Source organism: Trichomycterus rosablanca, chromosome 18, assembly GCF_030014385.1.
Source record: "Trichomycterus rosablanca isolate fTriRos1 chromosome 18, fTriRos1.hap1, whole genome shotgun sequence".
NCBI classification, from domain to species: Eukaryota; Metazoa; Chordata; class Actinopteri; order Siluriformes; family Trichomycteridae; genus Trichomycterus; species Trichomycterus rosablanca.
Genome location: NC_086005.1, coordinates 18,250,543 through 18,269,590, shown reverse-complemented (window position 1 = coordinate 18,269,590; position 19,048 = coordinate 18,250,543). Strand labels below are relative to the sequence as shown.

The 19,048-nt window shown below is 40.4% G+C and overlaps 1 protein-coding gene across 2 annotated transcripts in view; it reads right to left on the bottom strand.

The window, feature by feature from the left end:
* Positions 1 to 19,048, bottom strand: part of LOC134332826 (unconventional myosin-XVIIIb-like) — an 80,059-nt gene that overhangs the window by 54,472 nt on the left and 6,539 nt on the right. Inside the window, exons 3-8 of one of the 2 annotated variants that reach the window (XM_063014654.1) lie at positions 17,253 to 17,396; positions 16,772 to 17,167; positions 15,756 to 15,816; positions 14,628 to 14,740; positions 14,286 to 14,453; positions 1,125 to 1,323 (exon numbers count right to left, since the gene is read on the bottom strand). In XM_063014654.1, the coding sequence (XP_062870724.1) occupies positions 1,125 to 1,323; positions 14,286 to 14,453; positions 14,628 to 14,740; positions 15,756 to 15,816; positions 16,772 to 17,167; positions 17,253 to 17,396 (1,081 nt within the window). Of the gene's footprint in view, positions 1 to 1,124; positions 1,324 to 2,381; positions 2,498 to 14,285; positions 14,454 to 14,627; positions 14,741 to 15,755; positions 15,817 to 16,771; positions 17,168 to 17,252; positions 17,397 to 19,048 lie in introns of those variants that run through there. The other variant, XM_063014655.1, reaches the window with a different exon arrangement.

Below are 19,048 nucleotides of genomic sequence, written 5' to 3'. Positions count from 1 at the left end.
TGCCTGACCTAATCCTGGTTTTAAATTTAAGTATAATGTAATTGGGCATAATCATCCTGGAATATGAAAACATCATCAGCAAGGAGGGTTTATACTTTAGGGTGCACCTGGTCTTAAAAATTGATTCATATTTGTTATACAACCAAGCAAAGCAAATAAAGAATGACTAATGACTTCTAACAGAGGATGCCCATACGTTAATAGATTCACCACAGTACCAGAGGCAAGAGGTATATTAGTCTAAAGACATCCTTTGGTTTCCATAAATAAAAAAAGCTAACCCACCACCGATGAGCAATAAAAATTCAGCCAGTCTACACAATCATGATTGGCTATGTCTGAGGGGGGTAGGAGGCAAATGGCAAAGCCCTACGATAGATTGGCATCCTGCCCAAGGTAATCCTGAATTAAGAAAGTTTGTCAGTTGTCTACAATCGAATGTTACATATTGCATATAATGAAACTTGTATCCACTCCATGGCTTTATTTAACTTTAAAACATAAAAACTGGAGTTATCTGCATTTGCCAAAAAATGACCATTAGCGTTATCTGCCCTTGCCACTTTAAATAAAGAAAACGTTTCAATTAAGTTTAATTTGGTATTTTGTTGTATGTACAAATAAAAAACAGTTTATTAAAATTATACAGGATATACCTGCTTTTGCAAATGAACTCTTCACATACTGTGTATTCTATTCTTTGGAAACATGTAATGCAAAGTGGTTAGATTTTGAAGAATGAAAGGTTCCTTTTTAATGATTGCTTTTGGTGGATGGATCATCATAAGAGCTGGTAGATGATTAACTTTTTCCATTTTCATTAACCCTTTTATCCTGGTCAGGTCATGGTGGGTCTTGTCCAGAAACACTGACAGCAAGGCAGGAATGCACCCTGAATAGGGTGCCAGTTCACTAAAGAGTTAGCAATTAAAAGTGTTTCAGAGTTTTTTCCTTAATTAAGCTTTTCATAAACCTAAGCCACAAAAGTGTTAAAAAGTAAAGGCATGGTAAAGAGCTTTGTAATAAAATGTATGCACTTTTGTGGTGCATAAATTTTACTTTACTTTAAAAGCAGTAAAAAAAAACTTAAACATTCATGTCAACATCCAAGTAAATAAACTCACAGGAAAGGCTTTCTCCTGCTGTACCAGCATGTTTAATCAGTTCCTGAGCAAAAGTCTGGCACAAGGTAGTTTTGCCTGTGCCACTGCGGCCCAAAGCCACCACACTCTGATCCCTTCGTTGGTTTACCATAGATGTATAGACCCTCTGCACAAGTGTATGCAGGGGAGCAGAAGCTTCAGATGGGCAGTTTCTTAATCTCTGATACAAAAGAAGACAAAACAAAATAGGTAAAACAAAGTCTGTAAAAAACTTTTGTTTTGTAATCATTTTTTGAGTTTCTTTATTACTGTATTGTAACATGGGGTCATAAGTACTCCTTCCATGAACCTTCGTGACATCCATTTGCATACCAACTATATACAGCGAATTAGACTCTTAGTGCTAAATTCTTTGAAAAAATCTCTACACCGCTCCAGGCTGTGTTGGTTCCTCCAGACCAACTCCAAAAATAAAGCTTGACAGACCCTGCGGGAAAGAAAAAGGACTGGCGATGGCTCACTGGAGGCATCAGCAGAGCAAGAACACATGTAAGAAGTGTGATGTCTATGGAGGGCTATGACTGGGAAGTCACTCAAGTGAGTGACAGGTGGGAGAAGATTAGGTGATTCGGATGATATGGTGTTCATGGCCTAATGGGGCTTGTGTTGGTACAGCTATGTTCTGTAGATGATGAATAATTTTGCATTGAAAAATGTTTTTGTCCTGATTCACAAGTTTTGCAAACAGTGGTGAGCCATGACACATTTTTGCCTTCAAAAACTAAGCCTTTGGAGGATCTTTCTTTTATACACAATAATGATAAAAGAATACTCAGAATACTTTATACTCAGCTGTTCACCTGCTTATTGTGGAATGCTTTAATTTAGTAAAATATTCTCTGTCCTAACTTTTTAATGTGTTGCAGGCATCAAATTAAAAATGCATACATTTTTATTTTGCATTATACAATTAAGTTGGTAATCATAAACAAATCATCAATTCTTGTTTTTATTTTACAAAATGTTTTAACTTTTCTGAAAGTGGGGTTTGCAATAGTGCACTTAAAATGTGATGTGAAAGATAAATATTATTGGTTAAACATACTACACATAATAGTCATCTATATATCTATATAAGAGTGATCCTATATTAAGTTATTCTGTGGTAAAACAACACGTTTATTTATACTAAGCAGTTCTAAAGTACCATTACAGTGGTGAATAGTGGCCCCGTTACTACTAGATTATTCTAACAGATAGCAAAAAAGGCTAATTTACTGTTCCTCTTATTCATCCATCCACCTTGTGGCAGGTTGTCCTTTTCTTCTTTTACATTTTATCTGGCCCTCATGCAGTGGTGTATAGTAACGAAGTAATAATACTTCGTTACAGTACTTAAGTAGTTTTTTGGAGTATCTGTACTTTACTGAAGTATAAAAATTTTCGGCAACTTTTACTTTCACTTTACTACATTTACTAAAAAATTTTTTACTTTTACTCCGATACATTTCACGTATGTAAATTCGTTACTCGTTACTTTAAAATAAAACGACAAGAATAGTTTTTAGCTAAATGATGTGAGATGTGTGACAGACTGCACGCAGGTTTGGCGAATCTGCGCTTTAAGTTAGATCGGTGGTTAAACACATTACTGCGCATGTGCAAACAAACGTTCGCGTTCTGAGTGAAGCGCGTCGCCCTGTTCACCCAAACACACGAAAATCCCGGAATATCAGAACCTCCGTCTAACCTCACCAAACACACTGATGTAGGTTAAGAACGATTAATAAAGTAAAACCACAGCATCCGATTTTTTATTTCTTATTATTAGCGTTGAGATTGTTCAGATATCTAGCTACCATTTTCAATTACATTCGAACCACAAATAAAACGGTTCACTAAATTAGTTTGGAATGAATTCAGTGCAGACATGAAGACACGTCCATTATTTACAAAAACTAATAAACAAATATTTCCTCAGATAACTTCTGTATTACACCGACAGTAAAAAGATTCAGGGTGTTGAGGCAAATGCAGCACGTCTTTAACCCTTTAATGGTCTCAACAATAAAATAATGTTTAAAAGATTATTTCTTTGCTTTTACTAGTTTTTAACATTTCCAACTTTTCATGGATGATTTTTCAGCTGCTGCTTCAAGCGGACATAAGTTAGAAATTGTGCTTTTTTGAAATGTGAATACCAATATATTTTTTTAGTTTAACACATGCCAATCAGGGAGTAGATCTGGCCCAAACGAGATTATTTAAATACAATTAATTAATTACGATTAATTAATTTTGCCAAAGTTCAGTGGTCATAGGTTGTTGAGATATATCTATGACTTGTACAACCCAAATCAAAAATTGGGACAGTATAGAAAATGCGAATAAAAAAAGACAGTGTTTCTTACATTTACACTGATATCTTATATGAACCCAGAATATTTCATGTTTTGTCTGGTCAACTTCATTACAATTCTTAACATAGACATTTTAAGCCTACAACACGTTCTAAAAAAGTTGGAAAGCTGGAAGTTAGAGCTAATAATAAGGTAAAAAAAAATAATGACGTGATTTTAAACAGGTGATGTCAACAGCTGATTATAATGATGACAAATCATGTTCAGATGGAAGAAAGAAAAAAGCTTGTTAAGGTGGTTTACAGGATTAAAAGAACAATCTTCATATTTTTCAAAATGACCGCTTCAGTTTATACTAACAGCATTTACTTTTTACTTCTACTTTTAATACTTAAGTACATTTTATATCAAATTACTTTTAATACTTAAGTACATTAAACATCAGATACTTTTAGACTTTTACTCAAGTAATATTCCATGAGGTGACTTACTTCTGTCTAAGTAAATTTCTGGTAAGATACTTGTACTTTTACTCAAGTACGGCCTTCAGGTACTTTATACACCACTGCCCTCATGTGAGAGGTTAGGTTTCATTTGGTTGAGGATCCATTTGTTTCTTCTTTGCCATACAAGGTACTTTTAAAAGTCTTCACCAGCACCAAAGTTTGAAGACATCAATATTATTTCCTGTTTTTATATTGTCCATCTTTTACATCCATAAAGAACCACAGAGAACACCACAGACTGGACAATTTAGATTTTTGTTTGAAGAGAGAAGTCTTTACATCTGATGACCTTTTCCAGTTCCTTCAATCTTATGTCATATTTCCTAGCTGCTGGATCTTTTGCTGTAAATAATTATTGCAAGTAGGAAAAAGTTGTCTTCTTTATATTGAGCTGAAGTCCCATCTTTTAATTATGTTCTTTAACATTTCTTATAAGAACCTCAAGTGTTCCTAATTTCTGCATAATTTTGGCTATTAATGGTTATTAAAACATACTTTTAAGAATGTTTTTTCTAAACAAATTAAGCATGGAATAGGCACAATCTTGGGATCTAAATGATATAGGTGATTTATTAGTGCTTTAGGCAGTGTCAATATTTTGGCAGATTTTTTTTTACCTAACTGTCATGATTACAGGCCCTCTGTGTTCCTGGAGAGTGCCTGTGTGCCACGCCCCTCTCTAGGGAGCACTCTAAGTCTCCTTCTACACCCTCATTCATGATTTCATGATTGGTCCCCTAGACTAATTAGCTCCAGCTGCCCCCTATTTAGGAGGGGCGCTGGAGAACAGACATTGGAGATTATTTTCTTGGTAACTCTGTTTGTTTGCTTGCCGTAACTCTGTCGGTTCTGAACTCTGTTTTGCCTTGCTTCTTGCTCCTTGTACCTTGCTCCTTGCACCTTGCACCTTGCACCTTGCACCTTGCTCCTTGCTCCCTGCTCCCTGCTCCCATCCGTCTTATTCGGTCTGTTTGTTTTGCTCATGTTTTGTTTGTTCTTGTTCCTGTCAATTAGCTTAGTTTATGTTAAGTATTTAGCTCTGTTAGCCTGTTTAGCCCATTTAGCCTGTTAGCCTGTTTCATCTGTTATCCCTGTTTAGCCTGTGTTTAGTATGTTAGTCAGCCTTTGCCTTTAGTCCTGTTTAATCTTATTTAGTCTTGTTCTTGTTTAGCTTAGGGTTTAGGTTTCCTATGTGTTTAGTTTAGCTTTAGTTAGTTTAGCATCCTTCTTTGTTTGTATGTTTAGCATTTAGCAGTTAGCTTAGCATAGGTTGTGTGTTTGGTTTTGTGTACCCTTGTCTTGTTCTACCTGTCTTGTCTTGTTATTAAATAATATTAGTTTATACATCTCTGCGTGTGTGTCCACCTCTCTTGTTCCGTCATAGCCCATAAGCGTTACATAATAATCTCCCAATTATAGGACACAGCGAGATGTCGTTTGTTCAGGTGTTCCCTGACTTTGGCTCCATGAGGTTTCCTCAGACCTTCCCGCTTAGTAGGCCAGCTCCTTATGATGGAAGCGACTGGGGCGTCGAAGGCTTCCTCCTTCAGAGCCAGCTCGACCTGCAGAACCTTCTTGACCCTCAGCCCACTGAAACACTCAAGGTGTTGTTCATGATGTCTCAGCTGAGGGGTGCTGCTCGTGACTGGGCTAGGCTGCTTTGGTCTGACAGGGGAGCTGAGCTGAACTCGGTTAAGGTGTTTGAGGGCCTCATGCGAGTTACATTTCCAGGAAGAAACCCTTACGGGTCTGGTGTAGGGAAGTTTTCCCAACCTCCCGAGCCCATTGGAGACGCTACACGCAGCAAAGCCCACTGCAGCTTTTACCCGGCATCCAGTGCCCACAGGGGATGTTAAATTTCCCCCGTTGCCCACTGCTGATGTGGTCTGGGTGCCAGTGCCCGCTACTAATGCTCGTGAGCGTCCCATGTCTACGTTAGGAGCCAGCCAAAATTCTTTTGGTTCTGTTTTCTTGTTTCGACCCCAAGGGCTCCGGGGGTCCTTCTGTTTGTTTGCCGGCTCCAGTTCCGTGTACTCAAGTTCGGGTCAGTCCTCTGCCGGTTCCGTCTGTTTCATTGACTCCTAGTCAGTCTGAGTCTTTGTCTGGTAAAGTCTATGTCCATCCTCTGCCAGTTCAGTCCATGTCCTGTTCAGTTCAAGCTCGTCCCACAACTATGTCGAGTGCAGTTAATTTTGTCAGTCCATCTATCTTGCCTGTTCCTTGTCCGTCTGTCCAGATCTGTCCTGTCTCTTTGTCAGGTTCAGTAAATCCTGATTTGTGTGATCATGTTTGTTCAGTCAGTCAGCCTGTCATGTCTTGTCCGTCTGTCCAAGTCCGTCATGTATCTTCGTCAGTTTCTGTGAGTTCTGGTTTGTCTAGTCAAGTCTCAGTATTGCAGTCTGTTAGTCCTGGTCCATGTTCGTCTGTCTCTGTCAGTTATAAGTGTAAGTCAGCAGGTCAGGGTTTCCAAAATAGTCTGTCTGTACTTTCGGGCCCTCCTGCCACCCAGGCAGAGTCAAACAGTTCCAGGTCCTCTCCAGTTCTGTTTCCAGTCAAAGTTCCAAGCTTCATGTTCCAGCCTGCAGAGTTCAAGCCACAGTCTACTACAGCCAATTCTCCCTCGGCTCTGCTGCTGCCACCACCAGGCTCCAAGCAGCTGATTTAAGAAGCTTCACCAGGCTCCAAGCAGCTGATTCAAGACGCCTCACCAGGCTCCAAGCAGCTGATTCAAGAAGCCTCACCAGGCTCCAAGCAGCTGATTCAAGACGCCTCACTGTTCTGTATTTCAGCTCTTAAAACACCTCTGTTTTGTGGGGAGTTATAACCGTTTCTGTTCGTAGGAAGCGCGTTTATTTGTTTAGTACACCAGCGCATAACACCGTTCTCCTTTAGAATTACAGCCGCTTTTGTCCGAACGAAGCGCGTTTGTGTTGGTTTGGTTGGTGGTTTTTGTATTCCAGCTTATCATCGCCTGTTTCATCCGGAATTAAAGCCGTTCTTCTGTGACAACCAGCAGAAGCGCCGGTGAATCCAACATAAACATCATCTCCCACTCATCTTGTAAAGCTAAGTACATTTCTTTGTTATTATGGCCCCAGCAGGAGCATTATATCCATGTTCCGAGTGTAACATGTTCAGTTATTCCTTCTCCGTGTTTAGTGATAACTTTATATGTGATAAGTGTAGATTAGTTGTTAGTCTGACGGAGAAGATCTCAGTGTTAGAAGGGCGCATTCGGGCATTAGAACAGACTACTACTAGTGAGTGCTTAGATTCAGCTGTAGCAGCCCCGAATGCCAGCAGTTCAGGTATAGAACCCCAGACTCCGGCATTAGAGCCCTCACAGCGGGGCGACTGGGTGACATCTCGGCGACATAGTCGTAGGGCAAAGCACCGACCATCTCAGTTGCACGTGTCCAACAGGTTTTCCCCACTCAGTGAGCCACCCGCTGAGCAGCCTGTTAATGTAAGTGCTCTGGTTATAGGAGATTCTCAGCTCCGACACGTGCGTATTGCAACCCCCATAGAGACACCAGCAACCATAGTCACTTGTATTCCGGGGGCCAGGGCGCCTGACATCAGAGCAAACCTGAAAGTGCTGGCTAATGCTAATCGTAGATTTTCGAAGATTGTTATCCACGTCGGCACTAATGATGTTCGTTTACGGCAGTCTGAGGTTACTAAGAGTAATGTTAAAGAGGTGTGTGAGTTAGCTAGGTCGATGTCTGAGGCAGTAGTGTGCTCTGGCCCCTTACCGATTCGACCCAGTGGCGAAACCTACAGCAGGTTGTTGTTGCTGAACCGCTGGATGTCTAAATGGTGCTCAGAAAACTGCATTGATTTTGTAGATAATTGGTCCACCTTTGAGGGAAGGCCTGGTCTTTTGAAGCGGGATGGTGTCCACCCCACGTGGGAGGGTGCTGCTCGCATTTCTTGCAGCATAGGTGACAGGCTTTACCACTGCGTTAGTGTAGCGGCAGATAGTGTTAAATGACTATCCAGAGCCAAGACCAGGCAGCAGACTAACAGGCCTAACCGACTGTCTGCGAGTCGCCATCGGACGTCACCCGGAATCCTTAGGTCACAAACCATTGAGACTGTGTCTGTTTACCGTGGCAGGTGTAAGCCAAAACAAAATCAAAAAGTATGTCATAATAACTTAATTAAAATTAATCTAAATGAGCATCATGAAAACCATAGTAAAGCTAAACTAAAGTTAGGACTTCTAAACATCAGGTCACTTGCATGCAAAACAGTAATTGTAAATGAAATAATTACAGATAATAGTCTTAGTGCACTTTGTTTAACTGAGACCTGGACTAGACCTGATGAGTATCTAGGTTTAAATGAAGCATCTCCTCCGGGTTACAGTTATGAACATAAGCCACGTCTTAGTGGTCGTGGTGGAGGAATAGCCGCAATTTATGACAAGGACATAGGTCTTACTGTAAAATCAACTCCCATAACAAACTCGTTTGAAGTTCTTATCTCTGACATAACCAATAAATGTTCATCTGATAAAACTAGTATGTTTAAGCTGGTTACTGTTTATCGACCCCCTGGTCCTTACTCAGAATTTCTTAACGAATTTGCCGATTTTCTTTCTAAATTAGTTTTATCAACTAAGAAAGCTTTAATTGTTGGTGACTTTAATATCCATTATGAGGATAAATGTAATCCACTCAAAACTGCGTTTGATTCTATTTTAGAATCTTTAGGCATCACCCAAAATGTAACAGGACCCACTCACCGCTGTAAACATACCTTAGATTTAATACTTACTTATGGTATAAACATAGACAACCTGGAAATTGTACCACAGAATGACTTAATCTCTGATCACTCTCTACTAATTTATGAAGTGTCCCTGTCCAATAATATACAGCAACCGCATCGTTTTAAATATAAGCGCACTATTACATCTGCAACTGCAGCAGCGTTCATAAACTGCCTACCAGAATTACCAAATATACCAGCATCAGAACCTAAAGAACTAGATCAGGCAACTCAAAACCTAGAGACTGTATTGTGCACAACCTTAGATAACGTAGCCCCACTCAAAACTAAACTGATTAGGGAGAAAAAACTTGCTCCTTGGTACAATGACCACACATGCGCACTTAAACAAGCAGCACGGAAATTAGAACGCAAGTGGCGTCACACTACACTGGAAGTGTATAAGATTGCTTGGAAAGATGCTCTAACTGAGTATAAACATGCACTTATAAAAGCTAAATCTTTATATTATTCGTCCCTAATAGAGAAAAATAAAAACAATCCCAGATTCCTTTTTGAGACAGTGTCCAAATTAACTAAAAACGTTAATGAAACTAAATCTAATATACCGCCTGACTGTACCAGCGATGATTTTTTAAAATTCTTTAATGACAAGATAGAAAAAATACGACTTCAGAGTCAGAGTGTGTCACTTGCCAATGTTAAGTATGGACTCACTCCGAGCAGCATTGGTGATAATAGTAACGAGTTAATCCAACTAAATTCCTTTAATCCAATCTCCCAAAATGAACTAACTGTGTTGATTAAATCATCGAAGTCATCATCGTGTATACTCGATCCTGTTCCAACTCGTTTACTTAAAGATTTACTCCCAGCTATTGTAGAGCCCCTGCTTACATTAATCAATGCATCCCTTAGCCTTGGATATGTACCTAAATTGTTTAAAAGTGCTGTTATTAAACCCCTGATTAAAAAACCTAATCTTGATCCACACGTACTAGCTAATTATAGGCCAATTTCAAACCTTCCTTTTGTCTCTAAGATATTAGAAAAAGTAGTTTCCAAACAGTTATGTTTTTATTTGAATGAAAATTGTATTCATGAAAAATTTCAATCAGGATTTAGACCCAACCATAGTACCGAAACCGCATTAATTAGAGTAGTTAACGAGTTGTTAATGTCTTCTGATAATGGATGTGTCTCTTTTCTTGTTCTATTAGATCTTAGCGCAGCGTTTGATATGGTCGATCATAACATTTTACTGGAGAGGCTAGAAAATACAGTAGGTGTTAAAGGACTCGCACTCTCTTGGTTTAAATCATATCTGACTGACCGCTCTCAATTCGTTTATGTAAATAATAAATGCTCGGAAACTACAAAAGTAAAGTATGGTGTTCCACAGGGGTCGGTACTGGGACCGCTATTATTTACACTCTATATGCTTCCACTAGGTGAAATTATTCATAAACATGGCATAAACTTTCACTGCTATGCAGATGACACACAGCTGTATATATCAGCCAAACCAAATGATACTGACACAATCAGTAAGATAGAAGATTGTGTAAACGACATAAAAAACTGGATGTCATGTAATTTTCTTTTACTTAATTCAGATAAAACAGAGGTTTTACTTGTTGGCTCTAAAGCTGCAAGAGACAAGTTGTCTAACCTGGTGCTAAACTTAAACACGTTCTCTGTTACTCCCAGCCCAGATGTAAAAAACTTAGGTGTCACAATAGATTCAGATCTCTCATTTGATACACACGTTAATAATATTACTAGAGTTGCTTTCTATCATTTGCGTAACATTTCTAAAATAAGAAATATACTATCTGTTAATGACGCTGAAAAACTGATCCATGCGTTTATAACTTCTCGGTTAGATTATTGTAATGCTCTTCTAACTGGATGCTCTGGTAGATCCTTAAACAAACTCCAATTAGTTCAAAATGCAGCAGCTCGAGTGCTAACTAGAACTAAAAAATTTGACCATATTACTCCTGTTCTATCATCTCTACACTGGCTGCCAGTTAAATTTCGCATTTATTACAAAATACTTTTACTAACTTATAAAGCGCTACATGGTCTGGCTCCACAGTATCTGAGTGAACTTATTAATCACTACAGCCACTTCGTTCACAAGATGCAGGGTTACTTATAGTTCCTAAAATTAAAAAGATCACGGCTGGTGGAAGAGCGTTTTCTTACAAAGCTCCACAACTCTGGAATAATCTTCCTGCCTCTATTCGGGATTCGGACACAGTCTCAATGTTTAAGTCTAGACTGAAAACATATTTATTTTCTCAGGCTTTTGATTAGTATAGACAAAGGCGCAGAGCTTGGGGGTTCTTGGTCATAGAAACTTGTGGTGATCAGGGATGTTGGGTTGCTGTCGTTCTGCCTCTCTTGTCCGATCACTCAGGTTTGGTGACGGTGGGGAGATGGGCGCTGATGTCCTGTGAAAGCCTTCATGACCTTGTTACCTGCTCGCTCTCCCTTTTAGTTATGCTGTAATAATTAGGGCTGCCGGAGTCTAAAACTCTCTGTAAAACTGTTTGTCAACTAGCATTGTACATTATTAACTACATTCTCTGTTGTTTTACCCCGAGGGCATTCTGATGGAAACCTGTTTACCCGCCGAGGTTAAGGATTAAAGTCGAGACTGCCGGGACAACGATGCTTCTCCTGTCAGATGTGACGGGTCTGGAGTAATTGCAACGACAAGAAATCACTACAGACTTTATTGAAGACTAGAGCGGATAACAACTCTATTATTATTTAATTGTTTATTTATCTATTTATTACCAGTTATGACTTTTAGATCATTTAATTCTGTGTTTGTATGATTTGTGTAAATCGTGTATTTATTTAAAGTATCCTCCAGGCCACCCAAGAAGGATGGGCCCTGCTGAGTCTGGTTCCTCTCAAGGTTTCTTCCTGTAATTTTCAGGGAGTTTTTCCTTGCCACAGTCGCCCTCGGCTTGCTCAACAGGGGTTTTTGTATCTGTTGGTCCTGGATTTTGTAAAGTTGCTTTGAGACAATGTCTATTGTAAAAAGCGCTATATAAATAAAGTTGACTTGACTTGACTTGACTCACCAGGTTCCAAACAGCTGATTCAAGAAGCCTCACCAGGCTCCAAGCAGCTGATTCAATACGCCTCACCAGGCTCCAAGCAGCTGATTCAAGAAGCCTCACCAGGTTCCAAGCAGCTGATTCAAGAAGCCTCTCCAGGCTCCAAGCAGCTGATTCAAGACGCCTCACCAGGTTCCAAGCAGCTGATTCAAGACGCCTCACCAGGCTCCAAGCAGCTGATTCAAGAAGCCTCACCAGGTTCCAAGCAGCTGATTCAAGATGCCTCACCAGGCTCCAAGCAGCTGATTCAAGAAGCCTCACCAGGCTCCAAGCAGCTGATTCAAGAAGCCTCACCAGGGTCCAAGCAGCTAACTACCGATGCTTCACCAGGGTCCAAGCAGCTGACTTCCGATGCTTCTCCAGGGTCCAAGCAGCTGACTTCCGATGCTTCTCCAGGGTCCAAGCAGCTGACTTCCGATGCTTCTCCAGGGTCCTCGCAGCTGACTCCGGACGCCTCTTCGCCAGGGTCTTCACAGCTGTCTCCGGACACCTCTTTGCCAGGGTCCTCGCAGCTGACTCCCGATGCCTGTTCGCCAGGGTCCTCGCAGCTGACTCTGGACACCTCGCAGCTGATGCTGCGCTCCAAGACGACGGTCCTCGCAGCTGACTCCGGACGCCTCTTCGCCAGGGTCCTCGCAGCTGACTCCCGATGCCTGTTCGCCAGGGTCCTCGCAGCTGACTCTGGACACCTCGCAACTGATGCTGCGCTCCAAGACGACGCACCCTGATGGCACTTCTGCTCTCAAGTCAGCGCCCCCCGATGGCCCTTCTGTTCTCAAGTCTGAGCTCCCAGAGGGCGTTTCTGATTTCTCGTTGGCGCCCCCTGACGGCGCTTCTGTTCCCTCGTTGGCGCCCCCTGATGGTGCTTCTGTTCCTTCGTCGGCGCTCCAGGACTTTTGTTGGTACCCCCCGACGGTGCTTTAGGTTTCTCGTTGGCACCCCCCGACGGTGCTTTAGGTTTCTTGTTGGCGCCCCCCGACGGCGGTTCAGGTCTCTCATTGGCTCCCCCAGACGGCGCTTCTGCTCTTAAGTTGGCGCCCCCACAGGGCGCTTCTGATCATTCGTCTGTGCCCACAGGTGGCGCTTCTGGTCTCCTGTTGGCAACCTATATTCAGACATTCTTGTCATGCCTGCCTCAGGACTTTATAAATGACTTTAAATTTGCCCCTCAGGGTCCAGGACCACCTTTTTGTTTTGTTTCGTTTTATTTAGGCACGCCAGGAGTAGTGCCTTCAGGGGGGCCTACTGTCACGATTACAGCCCCTCTGTGTTCCTGGAAAGTGCCTGTGTGCCACGCCCCTCTCTCCGGGAGCACTCTAAGTCTCCTGCCACACCCTCATTCATAATTGGTCCCCTAGACTAATTAGCTCCAGCTGCCCCATATTTAGGAGGGGCGCTGGAGAACAGACATTGGAGATTATTTTTCTGGTAACTCTGTTTGCTTGCCGTAACTCTGTCGGTTCTGAACTCTGTTTTGCCTTGCTTCTTGCTCCTTGTACCTTGCTCCTTGCTCCCATCCGTCTTATTCGGTCTGTTTGTTTGGTTTGTTTTGCTCATGTTTTGTTTGTTCTTGTTCCTGTCAATTAGCTTAGTTTATGTTAAGTATTTAGCTCTGTTAGCCTGTTTAGCCCATTTAGCCTGCTAGCCTGTGTTTAGTTTGTTTAACCAATGTTAGTCAGCCTTTGCCTTTAGTCCTGTTTAATCTTATTTAGTCTTGTTCTTGTTTAGCTTAGGGTTTAAGTTTCCTATGTGTTTAGTTTAGCTTTAGTTAGTTTAGCATCCTTCTTTGTTTGTATGTTTAGCATTTAGCAGTTAGCTTAGCATAGGTTGTGTGTTTGGTTTTGTGTACCCTTGTCTTGTACTACCTGTCGTCTTGTTATTAAATAATATTAGTTTATACATCTCTGCATGTGTGTCCGCCTCTCTTGTTCCGTCATAGCCCATAAGCGTTACACTAACCCTGATGGGTGCTTCATAGATTTTCCAAGACTTGCTCAATTAGCTATTTAGACCTCATAGTCTTTGGTAGTTATGCTCTATAACAAATGTTGTTGTTTTCCAGAAAAAGTTTTATTTTTTGTTTTAGGTAACATTTTGATTGCACACAATTGGTTGCACTAAAATTTACTCAGTGCATTTACAGTAAATGCATGGAAATTTATGAGGTCAAGTCTTATTTTGTATTTGTAAATAAATATGATAATTAAAAGATTGTTGCATTGGTGCAAGCTTATGTTGTCTATTTTTATGACCTGCCTGTTGCAATCAAATACTATTTTTCTTAACTCAAGCTAAGAATGAGCATGTTAAAACCCAAGTTTTCATAAAAAACATTAAGATGACCATTAACGTATACACATATTGCGTAATAATTAAGTAAAATAATCCATTTAATAATTAAGAACACACATTAAACAAATGAATGAAAGACTAAGGTCATACCTTGCCAGGTGGTGGTAAAGGAGGCCAGAGGGCCAGCAGGTTTGGTCCAGCATGTGTGAAGGCCATGTGGGCTTTGGCTCGGCTTGTCAGGGTGTGCAGGATGCTTGATTCATTCATACTTACTAATTCACTTAAGTCCTCACACAGGTCAAGCTCAGGTGGGTTTACCTAAAGAAAAAAAGTAAAGTTTAAAGGACTAATATATCCATTTTCTAACCTTTGTGAAACCCCATCTTGCCTTACCTTTTACAGACACGACTAACTGTGTCTGTGGAGCACCTGACCACCCATGTGCCAAAGCTGAACACATGCAAACAGAAGAAAAGATGTAAAAAGATTCACCTTTTCAATTTCAAATTGTGTAACATCGTGTACAGAGCCATCTGTATGAAGTCGAACCCTCACTTTTCCATCAGGAAGTTCAAGGGTGCCCTCATCTGGCTTCAGCTGAGTAGCTGTGGCAATAATACACATTGCACAGTAATTAACATAGGATTTATAATACTTTATAATAATTTTGCTGCTTTGCCTTAAAATGTATATTCTTCAAGCCCATGGCAATTTAAATCCTTTAGATTTAGGTGAGAGTTTAAGTGTTGGGAAAGTATTATTTTAATGTGACAAACCTTTAATCCAAAACCCAATAAAACAGCCTGATTTGAACTCATGACCTTTAACTGATTTTATTGGTAGAAGACTCTTCCAGTGTACTGTATGCATACCAGAAATTTTTTGTATGTTGTAGTTTCAACAACCCTTTACCTCAATCCTATTAAACAACTTTGGACTAACCTCATAAATACTCTTTTGACTAATTCATCCAAATTCTAACCCCATATTGTGATAGCCTTTTCAGAAGGGTTGTTATAGCTAAAAGGGGAAACAACTCCATATTAATGATTTTGGGACCACTCACGTTTTGCCTAATAGTGTACATAAAGCAAACATATGTCATTGGTGCAAACAATGCTTTCCAAAAGTAAAAACCCAATTAACCAAAAATGTAAGGACCAAGAACCTTTGCCTCCTGATGGACAATGCACCAGTTCAAAACCCCTATTTAAACAATTATGTGCTTATGCTAAAGCATTCTTCCAGTTCTTATAAAATACAGACTTTATTATTAACAACTGTGTGATGAGTTCTGTTCTTAATGGTGAATATATTGTTCGCTTAGTATGACACATGAAGATATATTAAAGTAATGTTCATTGCAGAACCATATAAAAGTTGTTGAAGCAGTATAAAACAATGACTTTTGGGAAAGCATAAAATATTAAGAGTATATAAAGGATATAGTTCACAGTAGAGTATACCAGCTCTTATTAAGCAATAACTGAACATTGCTTCTGTCATAAAACTCAACACTGTTCCATTTCAGTTCTCCTCATAATGTGCAAGCTAAAAGAATGACAAAAATGTGTCATGACTGAAAGAGTGAGTGTATCTGTTTGTGCTCAATGAACTCACCAAGGGCAAAGCCATTTTTATGAGTGTTCCACACGGTACCAGCTTCATACCATACATCTCTCTGCAAAATGAAAGTGTAAGCACAAAAAAAAAAGATCATGAGAGATTATATTACAACTGTAATCATCATGAAAGGGGGCTCCTTAAAGCACTAGTTAAAAGGGCACAGTTAAATATTGACAAGGTCCACAAGTGTGAGTGCACATTTTTTGTAATTATTTTTATTAGCCGCTTTATCCTGGTCAGGGCCAGGTCCAGTTTCACTGGATGCGGACAGAAATACTCTGGACGAGGCGCCAATTCTTTGCAGGGTTCAGCCATCCCCCCTCAGATGTAGCCAATCATGTCTGTATAGACATCTTTCAGCAGTGGTGGGCTAGCTTAATAGACTGCCATGCCACCTAAACGCACATTAAGTGCACATTATTATTATTAAAACAAATACAAGATTGACAAGATACATACACCATATGGCCAAAAGTATTTATACACCTGCAATTACAAATATGAGTTTGTTGGACACCCTGTTACAAAAACAAGGGCATTACCATGGAGTTTCCTGTTAAGAGTGAGTTTGACTAACACTTCTAAAATAGGGTGTTTTCATACTTTTGACCATATAGTGTAGATCTCAAAACATGACAGAAACAGTTTTAATTTAGCCACAAGAGCACTGATAAGTTCTGTCATGAATGTTATGTGTAGCATTGATCTCAAACTGAAAATTAGACATTAAAGTCTCTTTTTAGGCAGTTCAAGTTCTTTTACACCAAATACAAATTACACCAATTAAAACTTACATTCCTTTGCTTAACTAAGGCAGAAAAGAACTTTTTACCAAATTGACAAAAGTGCACACTTCAGTAGAATTTACCTGAACTAAGAGGCCCATACCATAAAACAACTCTAGACTAGAATAAACATCAAAGATTTCAGTATGCATGTGGGGCAGGTAATGTATTCTGGCATTACTGATTAAATATATTGAATTGTTATGTGGTTTGAACATAGCCTACCACAGGTTTCTTGGGCTCCTCTGTTAAAATGTTGTCAGCAAGCTGTCCCTCTGGTTCTTGTCTTGCTTCTCTGATCTCATTTCCCTTGCCAGAGTTTACTTCTAATTGTGCCTTTATCTGTTCTTTTGGCTCCTCTTTTTCTACTGGCACATCTGGAGACTTCAACAGGTTACAGCGACTCTCCTGGTCACTGACCTCTGGTGTTTTAGCTTTGGAGTCACCTTTCTGACTCTTGGTGTCTGGAGTCAAAATTTTTTTGGGGGAGGAGTTTTCTTTCTCCATTTGTGCCAACTTGACCATTTGTTCTGCACGAAGGGCCATCTCTGCTTCCAGGATGGGTGGAGTTTGGTCTGGAACAAGGAACTGCTGGACTAGGTTCTCGTTCAGTTTGCTTGGCTGTGGACGGGATGCATTAATGTGGTCACACTTTAGTAACATAAGAATAGCACATTGCTGAAAAGAGATCACTAAAGATTCTTACCGCCTTCTCTTCTTTGAGCTCGGGTTCTTTTAGCCGATTCTCTTTCTCTGTTTCTCTCACCAGCTGTTTAAGGAATCCCCCAGGTACAACAGAGAGAGGAGTGGAAGGCTGAGTGGCTGGGGGTGGCTTCTTCTCCTCCTTGATCTATTATTTTTAAAAAAAGTTAAGGCATCTCATAGAAATGACAGCATACAGATGTGCAACCAATATACAAAACACCTGAATGAACCTGCAATACAGCACTTTTAGATTTTTCATAGCCTGACATGCAAAGTTCTAGCAAGATTCCAAATATGTTACAGTCAAAGCCAACAGAATATCATTTTGGAGTTCTATTACTGAGACACAGTCAAGCCGGAAAGTCTGCACACCCTTTTCACCTTCTCCATGTTTTATTATGTTACATTCTGTAATAGATTGAGGTTTTTTTTGCCTCAAACATCTACACGCAATCACCAATAATTGAATAATTGAATAATAGAAGTGAAAACAGGGTTTAGAAAATATGCTATTTTATTTTACTGACAAAATCGTTTATTTAGGGGTTACCTATCTGTACACACCCTTAGCCTAATACTTGGTTGATGCACCTTTGGCAGCAATTACAGCTTTAAGGCGTCTTGGGAAAGAAGCTACGAGCTTGGCACACTTGTTTCTGGACATTTTTGCCCATTCCTCTTGGCATATCCTTTCAAGCTCCGTCAGGTTGGATGGGGAGCATCAGTACACAGCCATTTTCAGCTCTTTCCACAGATGTTTGATTGGATTCAGGTCAGGGCTCTGGCTGGGCCACTCAAGGACATTCCCAGACTTTCTCCAAAGCCACTCCTTTGTTCTCTTGGCTGTGTACTTCGGGTCATTGTCATGTTGGAAGGTAAATCTTCGCCCTAGTCTGAGGTCTAGAGCATTCTGGAGCAGGTTTTCTTCAAGGATCTTTTTCTCTATCAAAACTAGTTGCCCCGTTCCTGCTGCTGAAAAACATCCTCACATCATAACGCTGCCACCAACATGTTTCACTGTAGGGATGGCAGCAAGCAAGCAAGCCAGGTGATGCCTGGTTTCCTCCAGATGTGACGCTTGGTATTCAGGCCAAAAAGTTCCATTTTGGTTTAATCAGACCAGAGAATCTTGTTTCTCGTGGTTTGAGAGTCCTCTAGGTGCCTTTTGGCAAACTACAAGTGGGCTGTCATGTGCCTTTTACTAAGGAGTGGCTTCTGTGTGGCCACTTTACCATAAAGGTGTGATTTGTGAAGTGCTGCCTGGATGGTTGATCTTCCGATAGGTTCTCCCATCTCCACAAGGATATGCTGGAGCTCTGTCGGGTTCTTGGCCGGGCGGCCAGATCTAGGAAGATTTTTGGTGGTTCCAAACTTCTTCCATTTACGAATGATGGAGGCCACTTTGCTCTTTGGGACCTGTAAAGCTGCAGCAATTTTGTGTACCCTTCTCCATATCTATGCCTTGACACAATCCTGTTTCTGAGGTCTGCAGATAATTTCTTTGACCCCATGGCTTGCAGTTTGCTCTGATATGCACTATCAACTGTGGGGACTTATATAGGCAGGTGTTGGCAACCAATTGAATTTACCACAGGTGGACTCCAATTAAATTGTAGAAACATCTCAAGCAGTATCAGTGAAAACAAAATGCACCTCAGCTCACTTTTGAGTGTCATATCAAAGGGTGTGCACACTTGTGTACGTATGATATTTTACATTTTGATTTTTAATAAATTAGCACAAATGTCTAAAACCTGTTTTTACTTTGTCACTGTGGGCTATTTTGTGTAGAATTCT